Below are 11,859 nucleotides of genomic sequence, written 5' to 3' on the forward strand. Positions count from 1 at the left end.
TTTTGCTAGGCTCCCCTTTGTTTTTCAAGAAAAATGTTCGCACCCCCACCCCCCCCCCCCCCCCCCCCCCCCCACCCCCACAGCATGCGCACACGCACGCACAAACACATCCTCCAACCACACACACCCATGTTTTGCTCGTTTGGGGTTTATTTCACACCACAAACATTTAGTAAACAATTAAGCAAATACAAGTAATCTGCAATAAATTACAATAAATTACAGGTAGTAAGAAAATAAACTACTAACTCTTTTACGCTAGGTCCGCACCTACACGGGTATTTTTGAAAACGCAGCTGTTTCGTCCACACATAAACGGCGTTTCGAATCACCGAAAACGGAGATTTTTTAAAACTCCTTTTTTGCGTTTACGTGTGGACGAGGAATACAGAGTTCGTCACGCAACACCAATGAATGAATGGATGAATTGCAGAATGGCAGATAGAGACAAAATACTGTTAATCTGACTATCTGCAGGTTTTACATGCTTACATATACGCATGCAGTTACTGTCCCTCTATTTACAAAGGCAGAGGCATCACGGTGTGATTATTTTATGTGTAGTTGTTTTTTTCCTGTGTAATAATAGTCAACATTGCTATCAATACATTTTTCAGAAATGCCTCTCTGTGCAAAATGGGTTTAAAAACATAAACAACTGTGGGATACTGTTTGTCCAGGATTTGAACCGGGGGAACAAATCATGGCCGGATCAGTCTGATATTATTTGTATCCCGCTGTAACTTTACTGTATAAAGAGCTAACATCTCCAAAATGTCAGGAGTAGTTAGTCATTACAAGAAGTGTTTGTGAACTAAAAATCAAGAATGTGGGATACTGTTTGTCCGTGATTTCAACAGCCCAGTGCTGCTCCCAACAAAGGAAAGACCAATTCTGCAGGGGAGACCTACCTTGGTACTTGTGCAGGTGAAACCAAAGGGAAGATATGTTTCACCATATTTTCTAGTCTTTGGCTTAGAATGAAGTTGGTTTGGAAATATATTCAGCTATGCTTCATCTCCTGCTTTGAGTTTGTGTGGGAGCCCCGTGCTAGCAGTGTCCAAGCATTGTTTGCTTGTTTGTTTTTTTTCCCCTTTTCATAAGCCCCCCCCCCCCAATGGCTCTGCGCCCCCTCTAGGGGCGGGCCCCACACTTTGGGAAGGTCTGCAATAGCTGATGACTATGCAGTACTTAACATCCCAAATCATTCAAAACTCCTGTTAAACCTGTTTGAAGAAGAAAACTAAACTCTGTCACATGATGTTCCCCCGTGTCTCCATCTGTTTCTGTGATTCGAGCCGTGTTTGAACAACTTTAATTGAATATTAATGGACTGAAAACAAATCACATCTGCGAATGTGTTAGTGAATGCATTGTGTGTGTTTCATGCCTCCATCTAGCGGACTGATAGTAGAAGTAGAGCCGCTGATGGCAGCTTAATCTGCCTCACACTGCTGTCTGACTGCATTCAGCTGAGACTGAGATGAAGCAGAAAAGAAGCAGCTGATAAATGGACAGCACACATGATGGAAAGGATTTCAGTTGATGTGCACATGAATGATTTGTGTTTCCTCTGCAGGTGAAGGTAGAAACTGTGTGTGAGCTGATGTGGATGTGAATTCAGCAGCATGGATCAGTGTGAGGACAGAGAGGAGGGAGTCCCCCCCTCTAAAACCACTCTGTGTGGGGAACATGAGAGCCAGACCACAGCTCAGAGGTGAGATGACCATCTCTAACTGTCCACGACTCTTCTCCATGTCACAGCTCAGCACTCACATCACTGCTCCATCATTATTCACAGGAACCAACCTGGACCTGAACCCAGCTGTCCATCCTTAAAGAGCGACCGGTCCAAGGGTCTCATTACAAAATTTAAACAAAGACAGTCAAATGATAAAATGTAATTAATATAACTATCAAAATTGTTTTATCATCCATTCATGTGCAGTGACATTTTTAATGAAGAAGTTTTAATATTTTTTCAGAATCCATCAGAAAATCAAATGTGGACCTGAACCAACCTGTTCATCTTTAATGAGCAACAGCTCAAAGAATTTTGAGGTTCATTTTAACGGACAACGTTCTCCTGCAGTGAGGTAATCTGTCTGTCTAAATGTAACTGATGCATCCAGCACACTATTTTTCCCGTCTACAACACTGTGCAAAAGTTTGAACGCCACTCCTCATTTCTTAATATATGTTATTTCTACAGACTCTTTGTACAGGGTTAATTTTCACCTGATCTTTTTCCTTTTAGTTTGTTAATTTAGTTAAAAACTGACCTATAAATGACTTAAGCATAAAAAAGGCATCTAAGAGTGAACCCGTGTTTTGTCTACAAATAGCAGACAGTTTAGTAGAAAAAAAAAGTCTGTGGCAAAAACATGTCATTTATTTCCATTTCTTTTGTCAAATCTGTAGTAAATGCACCAACTGATAACACAGTTTGACAGACATAAATATTACTTTTGCACCAACAAGGTGTTCATTTGTCTCTTTTAATTCTATTATGTTGTACTTTTTCAACATGTTCAAAATAAAGATTCAATCAAATCATATCAAGGTGATTCCCAAGAAAACTTTGAGCTGAAAACTCAGCATATCTCAGCATTTAGTTAATCCTTAATCAAGGAAATTAGACACCTGGAGGAGAGATGCAGCAGTGAAAGAGTAGGAGTGGGACTCCGGTTTGACTAGTGGATGTCACCTTTGTCTTTTGGTTCAAACACTGTGCATCCATGATGATTTCCTGAGCACTTTTTGATGTCTTTTTGGGAAGTTTGTCTTTAGGGAGGATTATTGTTATATCCATCCATCCATTTTCTTCAGTTACCTGGGGGTAGGTCATGAAGGTAATAGCCTAAGTTGAGAAACCTAGACATCACACTGCCCAGCCACCTCCTCCAGTTTATCAGGAATTATATCTCTCAGCCAGCTAAGAGAGATAATCTCTGTAGCATGTCCTGGGTCTACCTCAGGACCTCCTCCCTGTAGGACTTGGCTGGATCCCTACAACACCTCTAGTAGGCCCACCACCCACAGGAGGTGTCATAGAGGTCTGGTGCAATGTATAGCGGGCAGCAGTCAAGGGCAGAGGCCCTGGCAAAACCCATCGCCAGGACTGATAGCGGTGGTTGTTATATCTTATTCAGTGTTGGGAAGGTTACTTTTAAAATGTATTCCACAACAGATTACAGGCAGGCACTATTTTTGGCTGCAGTGTGTATTATTATTGTACATGCCTCCATCTCCCATTTCTGGCCTGTGACAGCACATACTTTTCGATGCTCCTTTTTCTCCCTCCCTCACGCTCACAGACACATAACGGGTATGGCAGTCCATTCTCGCTGCAGCACAGACTACACTGCCCATGAGGCCACATTCTTTAGGGCTATGCCTGTAACACTCTGCCTATTGCCTTCATATTAAATAATTTTTGAATAATAATTTTTAAAAATATTTCTTCACCTCATTATGGACCGCAAGATTGAGACACAGGCATTAGAGACTGTTAATGTGTGTTTTGTTTGGGTTTCCACTGGCGTGGAATTACCGAAAACTTAGAGAGGGCATAGCATAAGATATGAAACAGGAAAAGACGTGTAATCTATTTATTTCAACAAAGTAACTGTATTCTGAATATCACCTTTTTTAACCGGTAAATGTAATGGAATACAGTTACTCATATTTTGCATTTTAAATATGTAACACCGGTGTTCTGAGAAACAGTCCTACTTTGGCAAATTGTCCTACCCGTATTATAATTTGCCGGCGACTTCTGACTAATCCAACCTCTAATCCTAACCATAAACCTAACCATAACCATAAGAAATATTCACAATGGGTTAAAAAAAATTATGTAAATTAGGGGTTTGTGTTATGCCCATACACAGCGTTTGCACAGAAACAACAGGTAGGATGGTTTGTGAGGTAGGATAGATTCCCAGAACACCGGTACATGTATTCCGTTCCTCCCCAACATTGATCTTATAGTAGCGAAAACAAAAACCATGTACCATTTGTAGAAAAAACAATCTCTCTATTGCCTAAAATAAGTTTCCTGGAGAAACAGAACCAAATGATGCACAGTGACTAACAAATTTAGTGGACCACCACCCAATGTAAGTGTTTTTGCCACAGCTGCCCTAAATTGATGATGGTTTTATGGTTCTATAAAGTTCTTTTATCAAAATATTTTTCATGCTAAAATATAGTTGTTCTTGTCAACCATGAATTTTGAAATTTACTGTTTAGCAAAAAAGCAGAAAAAAAACTTAAAAACAAAAAGATAGTAAAAAAAAATATGTACAAATTATTTTATTAGTTATTGACTTGCTTTCCCGGTCAGAAAAAAATGTTTTATTTTTATTCCATGTTGCGTTTGATTAACTTCTGACTTCACAAAAAACTGTGCTAAAAATATTTTTGAAAAAGCTAATAAATATGGAGAGATTATGTAAACAGATTTTTCATGATTCCTCCACAGTGTGGGCCAGGAGTTCCTGGAGGTTCCCCGTGGTCAGTCTGCCCAGCAGCATAAAATACAGTTGAAATCCATATTTGTGGTCTGTACATGTACAACAACTCCTTTTACATTTGTTCTATTCAAAACCATCTGCATGTTACACATTGTAGACCAGTGAATTGTCTTAGTGTCCAACATGGATATGATGTTTGGCTCCATGAATTCAGTCCAACTGAGTCATTCATATAGTATTCTGTTCAATCACAATCACTTAGGTAGAAGGACAGGTACTAAAATAGTGTTTGGTGAAAGTTGATGTTGGGTCTGTGCTTCCACAGGCCCCGCTGGTTTAGAAACTTATTCTCATTAACGAAAGAAACTGGACAATCAGCGATCGATCGATTTTACTTGCTAGCAAGGGAGGCCCCGGTCGGTGTCTCAGAAAAGCGCTCTGAATCCAACCGCAGACTGACCCCACCTTAGGCCTCCGCTTGCCGCCTTTTATTGAAACTGGCTGGAGAGGTGGTCAGAGACAAAGGAATATCCTTGATCATGCTGCTTGAACTAAGACTTACAAATTTAAGTAACACAATGACAACATTTAACAATTTGACTCCAACAATTGAAGTACTGATTAAGTTTCTTAGGAGTGAAATCAACACCACGTGAAATGTACTTAAATATAAAAGTAAAGTAGGTCTCAAGGGATTTTTTTTAACCAACAAAACTGGACTTCATGTCATACTGATGTCATAATGAAACAATACAAGCGAATACCATAGGATATAACATAACTTCCCTCAAATGTCTTAAATCTAAAGCAAAGAGCCTGTAAGGAGTTGAAAGTTCAGATATTTGTCTTCAAATCTGAGAAGAAATATATAATATATATATTATAATATATATAATATATATAACAAAACACATACTTCCCACCTCTGCTTTTGTTACAGTTGCTAGAAGACAGCATTTTGACATTTGTGAAGAATGAGCTGAATAAGATCCTATGGGTTCTTGGTGCACATGACCTTGAATGTTTAGAGGGTCAGAGGGACATTGTGGACATGTTGGAGGGTGATGATGAAGAGCAGAGGAGGAGCATCACAGAGGCATTTGTAAAGATCACGCTTCACTTCTTGAAGAGAATGAAGCAGGATGAGCTGGCTGAGCATCTTCAAAGCAGTAAGGCGATATCTCTAAACTGCAGGATAATTATATTATTTATTATCTCAGTGTATGAGACAGTATGTATTCAAACATGTATTCTTTAAGGGGAATGAAATGAATGAAACTGACCAACAAATATCCACAATTTCACCATTTTGAGTGATGAAATGTGATTTTGATTGAATTAAATTCAGTTCAGTTTTATTTACACAGTGTCAAATCACAACTAAAGTCACCTGAAGGCACTTTATATAGTAAGGTAAAAACCCTACAATAATACAGATAAACCACCAACAGTCAGACAGCCCCCCCCCCCCCCCCCCCCCCCCCCCCCCCCCCGCCCAATGAGCGAGCACTTGGTAACAAGGGAAGGAAAAAGATCAATTCTAACAGGAAGAAACCTTTGGTAGAACTAGGCTCAGAGACAGAAAGCCATTTTCCACGACTGCTTAGGGGTGAGGGGAAAAAGACGGCACAAAAGACAAGCTGTGCAACGGGCCGGGCATTAATAAAAACTAATGATTAAATGCAAAGGGAGGTATGACAACATAGTGAAAGGTGAGTGAAGAAAAAACGCCAGTGGGTTTATCGCAGCATAACTAAGAGAGGATTCAGGGTCACCTGATCCAGCCCTAACTATATGCTTTATAAACCTAATCTTAAAAGTAGAGAATTCAATAGTGTCTGTCTCCCAAATCCAAACTGGGAGTTTGTTCCACAGAAGAGGGGTCTGAAAGCCCAAGGCTCTGCCTCCTAAAAGATAAAAAGTTATAAGACGTTTTATCTAACATTTCAAATAAATTAATACTGACTTATGTAACTTATTTACTGTGTCTTTTCAGACATGTTTGCTCCAGTTTGTCAACATAATCTTAAATCTCAACTGAAGAAGAAGTTCCAGTGTGTATTTGAGGGGATCGCTAAAGCAGGAAACCCAACCCTTCTAAATCAGATCTACACAGAGCTCCACATGACAGAGGGAGGGACTGCAGAGCTCAATGATGAACATGAAGTCAGGCAGATTGAAACAGCATCCAGGAAATCAGACAGACCAGAAACAACAATCAGACAAGAAGACATCTTTAATGCCTCACCTGGAAGAGATGAACCAATCAGAACAGTGTTGACAAAGGGAGTGGCTGGCATTGGGAAAACAATCTTAACACAGAAGTTTATTCTGGACTGGGCTGAAGACAAAACCAACCAGGACATCCAGTTCATTTTTCCATTCAGTTTCAGGGAGCTGAACGTGTTGAAAGATGAAAAGATGAGCTTGGTGGAACTCGTTCATCACTTCTTTACTGAAACTAAAGAAGCAGGAATCTGCAACTTTGAAGACTTCCAGGTTATGTTCATCTTTGATGGTCTGGATGAGTGTCGACCTTCTCTGGACTTCCACAAAACTAAAAACCTAACTGACCCTACAGAGTCCACCTCTGTGGATGTGTTACTGACGAATCTAATCAGAGGGAACCTGCTTCCCTCCTCTCGTCTCTGGATAACCACGCGACCTGCAGCAGCCAATCAGATTCTTCCTAGGTATGTTGACATGGTGACAGAGGTGAGGGGGTTCACTGACCCACAGAAGGAGGAATACTTTAGGAAGAGATTCAGAGATGAGGAGCAGGCCAGCAGGATCATCTCTCACATAAAGACATCAAGAAGCCTCCACATCATGTGTCACATCCCAGTCTTCTGCTGGATCACTGCTACAGTTCTGGAGGATGTCCTGAAAACCATAGAGGGAGGAGAGCTGCCCAAGACCCTGACTGAGATGTACATCCACTTCTTGGTGGTTCAGGCCAAAGTGAAGAAGGTCAAGTATGATGGAGGAACTGAAACAGATCCACACTGGAATAAAAAGAGTAGGAAGATGGTTGAGTCTCTGGGAAGACTTTCTTTTGAGCAGCTGCAGAAAGGAAACCTGATCTTCTATGAATCAGACCTGACAGAATGTGGTATTGATATCAGAGCCGCCTCAGTGTACTCAGGAGTGTTTACACAGATCTTTAAAGAGGAGAGAGGACTGTACCAGGACAATGTGTTCTGCTTTGTCCATTTAAGTGTTCAGGAGTTTCTGGCTGCTCTTCATGTCCACCTGACATTTATTAACTCTGGAGTTAATCTGCTGGATGATCGAAATACAATCTCCAAGTGGTCTAAATTATTTAATAAACCTAAACTACAGTTTCTCCACCAGAGTGCTGTGGATAAGGCATTGCAGAGTTCAAACGGACACCTGGACTTATTTCTTCGTTTCCTGCTGGGTTTTTCTCTACAGACAAATCAGAGTCTCCTACGTGGTCTGCTGACACAGACAGGAAGCTGCTCACAGACAAATCAGGAAACAGTTCAGTACATCAAGACGAAGCTCAGTGAGAATCTGTCTGCAGAGAAAAGCATTAGCCTGTTCCACTGTCTGAATGAACTGAATGACCATTCTCTAGTGGAGGAGATTCAACAGTCTCTGAGTTCAGGAAGTCTCTCTACAGATAAACTGTCTCCTGCTCAATGGTCAGCTCTGGTCTTTATCTTACTGTCATCAGAAAAAGATCTGGATGTGTTTGACCTGAAGAAATACTCTGCTTCAGAGGAAGCTCTTCTGAGGCTGCTGCCTGTGGTCAAGGCTTCCAACAAAGTTCTGTAAGTATACTGAAAGTTGTATATATCATTTATCATACACTGATATCTTTCAAGAAAAACATTAATCTCTTTCCACTTGGTTATTTGTCATTCTAGACTAAGTGACTGTAGTCTGTCAGAAAGAAGTTGTGAAACTCTGTCCTCCATGCTCAGTTCCCAGCCCTCTAGTCTGAGAGTATTGGACCTGAGTAACAATAACCTGACTGATGTTGGAATAAAGCTTCTATCTGCTGCACTGGAGAGTTCACTCGGTACACTGGAAACTCTCAGGTCAGATAAAGTTAAATAAATAATAAATAAAAAATCTTCCACATGCATTAATTTATATTAAATATTTCTCTGAATCAGTTTAAAATATTTACATTAAAATTCCAACAAGTCCTGAAATGAGATTAAATATTGCTAAATCTAGTCGTGACCCCAAATTGTTTGTTTTAATACCAGTATTACTTATGTACTTGTTCTTTTTTTTTTCAGACTAAATGTCTGTAACCTCTCAGAGAAAAGCTGTGAAGTTCTCTCATCAGTCCTGACTTCGCAGTCTTCTAGTCTGAGAGAGCTAGACCTAAGTGACAATGACCTGAAAGACTCTGGAGTGAAGCTACTATTGACTGGACTGGAAAGTCCAGACTGTAAAATGGAAACACTCAGGTTGGATTATGTTCTTTGTAGTTTGATGTATGATCTGTTTGCCTGAATTTGTGAACTTGTGAATTAAAGCTATTCCATATAGAATTGTTTTTTCACAGTTTAGATTCACATAGTGCCTTTTTGCAGTGAAAATAAATAAGTTTTTTTTGTGTTTTTATTTAGAAAAGAACAACAATAATTCACTATGTATAGATATTTTATATAGAAAATATTGGACCTCAAGAGTTCAGACCAGATATTTTAACATTTTATTTTTCTGTCCATTATTGTCTTCGCAGACTGAGTAGCTGTAACCTCTCAAAGAGAAGCTGTGAAACTCTGTCCTCAGTTCTCAGCTCCCAATCCTGTACTCTGAAAGAGCTGGATCTGAGTAACAACAACCTGGAGGACTCTGGAGTGAAGATGCTTAAGAATCCAAATTGTACAATTGTCAGGTCAGAAAAAGTGTTGTTAAGTAATTTTTTTAAATAACCAGTAACAATTGTAGCTAATAAAGAGAAGTTATAATAAAAAAAAATTAAAAAAAACTTACACTGAAAATTACCAAAAGAAAACCACAAATAGTGAAGGATTGTAGGTGACATTTTAGAAGAAAATAGCCTAGGTAGCCTGAGGCTAGAGAGAAGACAATGACAGTCCATAAGGTGGATCAGTGCTGGGGGACTTTTCCAGAGACAGAATGTGGAACCAGTACTGGAGGAGAAACCCTGCTGTAGTCAAAGTAGAGAAGAAGGACCTCTTCAGAGGTCGTCCAAAGAGTAGCAGAAGAAAAAAAAGCAGAGAGGTCGAGAGAATTGCCAGCTAAGGTCTACCACAGTGATGAATTTCCAGACCTAAGTTTCCTCTTTGCAAGGAGGAGGGGAGTGCTAGTCAAAGAAGACAACTTTCAAAATAAAACAGGAAGTCAAATACTAGGAAAAGCTTGCATATAATAAAAAATAACATAAAATAACATAAGCACTTATACTAAATAAGCTCTAACCACAATATAAATCGAATCAAAATACATGAATTAACTAAAACAATAATTAAGCCAAAAAAACATTAAATAAAAAATAATAATTTTCTTAAAACGAAAACCTCTAAAAACTCTTGATCAAAGCTCCAGGATCATGACAACAAGTCTAACACCACATAGTATAGTATAGGGCATATCACCAGGGATGAACATAGGGGGTTACCTGAGGAAGCTGGTCAGGATGCTTGAAACCGATATATATATATATATATATATATATATATATATATATATATATATATATATATATATATATATATATATATATATATATACACACATCAGCAATATCAGCATCGCTACATAAATTCATAACGCATGCAGGTAAAAATGACAGATGAAAAAATATAAATGTACCACAAATGTGATAGAGAACAAAGCAGTCAGGGGTCAACATAAACAATGAAAAAGTGTCTTATACAGGAACATTAAAACTGAAGCATATTGTCCCATTTTGAATGAGTCAAAATGTTTGACTGTTCCTTTATCAGTGTCTAACAGTATGTGTATGAGAGTAATGTAATGTCCATGTGTGCATGCTGAAAGAGACTGTGCTGGTCTGACCCCCCTCCTCCTTTCAGGGTGGAGCCTGCTGGAGTCCGATGGTTGAGACCAGGTCTGAGGAAGTGTAAGTGTGTTTTTAATGTGATTCATGAAAACAAAGCAGCACACATTCAACCATCTTCAAACTGTCACATCACTTATTCACATCTCTGATGTCAGGAGTCGTCATCAAAGTGTCAATCAATGAACAGATGACGGATCAATAACTGCAGCTGGATTGTGTTTGTTCTCTCCATCAGATTCTTGTCAACTCACAATCGACGCAAACACAGTACACAGAGAACTTAAACTATCTGATAACAATAAGAAGGTGACACATGTGGAAGAGGATCAGCCATATCCTGATCATCCTGACAGATTTGATCGCTGGCCTCAGCTGCTGTGTAGAGATGGTCTGACTGGTCACTGTTACTGGGAGGTTGAGTGGAGTGGAGAAGCTCATATATCAGTGAGTTACAGAGGAATCACAAGAAGAGGAAACATTAACGACTGTTTGTTTGGGAGGAATGAACAATCCTGGAGTCTGAGCTGCTTTGATGATGGTCCTCGTTATGTCTGGCACAATAACAGAAAACTCACTCTCTTGTCATCGATCTCCTCCTCCTCTGTGTCTAACAGAGCAGCAGTGTATGTGGACTGTCCTGCTGGCACTCTGTCCTTCTACAGAGTCTCCTCTGATGACACTCTGATCCACCTCCACACCTTCAACACCACATTCACTGAACCTCTTTATCCTGGATTTAGACTTTTATTTTCTGGTTCCTCAATAAGTCTGTGTACTTCAGCCTAAGGAGTGTCCTCCTGTTAGATTAACACTGTATATTTCTGTCTCTATCACTCAGAAACGTATTCAGATTCATCAGGTCAATCAGTTGAAGTTCATTATAACGATTATTCCAGATTTTTGTGCATATTTCTTGTTAAAGCTTCACAGTGGATATCAATATGTTGTGTTTCACCAGAGCTCAGTTTTGAACCAGTTCATCTGCATCTCAAACAAGTCTGAGCTCATTAAATTAATCCAAATGTTTTATTTCTGTTTATTTCATTGGTTTGTTTTTGTTGGTTTGTTTGGGGTTTTTTTTTATTTTTGGTCAAAGAAATGTTGTTGTTTTTTTAAATTCTCAAGTGTTTAATGTACTTTTCCCCTCCATATGATGTTTCAGTCATTTTTGGCAGCTCTAATGGAAGCAAGACAGGAAGTTAGCTCCTAGCAAGAGGGGATTTACACAAGAAATGTGATTTAAATAATATTTCATATGTCTGTAATGTTTTATATGTATGACAACAGGACTGTAAGTAAAAGTAACATAGTAGCACATCAGTATTAGTGTTTATTCAGAAACAGATG

At 39.3% G+C, this 11,859-nt stretch overlaps 1 protein-coding gene across 2 annotated transcripts; it reads left to right on the forward strand.

Moving 5' to 3' along the window:
- The first annotated feature begins 1,628 nt into the window (after positions 1–1,628).
- Positions 1,629–11,579, forward strand: LOC113015760 (NLR family CARD domain-containing protein 3-like). Of its 2 annotated transcripts, none has more exons than XM_026158000.1 (11): positions 1,629–1,717; positions 1,802–1,900; positions 1,986–2,096; positions 4,487–4,565; positions 5,419–5,647; positions 6,475–8,275; positions 8,372–8,545; positions 8,753–8,926; positions 9,205–9,360; positions 10,526–10,572; positions 10,748–11,579. In XM_026158000.1, the coding sequence occupies exons 1-11, from the start codon at positions 1,629–1,631 to the stop codon at positions 11,296–11,298; spliced, it is 3,510 nt and encodes a 1,169-aa protein (XP_026013785.1). In that variant the 3' UTR covers positions 11,299–11,579. The 2 variants fall into 2 exon arrangements, with proteins under 2 accessions (XP_026013785.1, XP_026013786.1); XM_026158001.1 differs by having other exon boundaries at positions 8,429–8,545.
- Positions 11,580–11,859: the final 280 nt, after the last annotated feature.

The sequence above is a fragment of the Astatotilapia calliptera genome, chromosome 23, assembly GCF_900246225.1.
Source record: "Astatotilapia calliptera chromosome 23, fAstCal1.2, whole genome shotgun sequence".
In the NCBI taxonomy this organism is placed as follows: Eukaryota; Metazoa; Chordata; class Actinopteri; order Cichliformes; family Cichlidae; genus Astatotilapia; species Astatotilapia calliptera.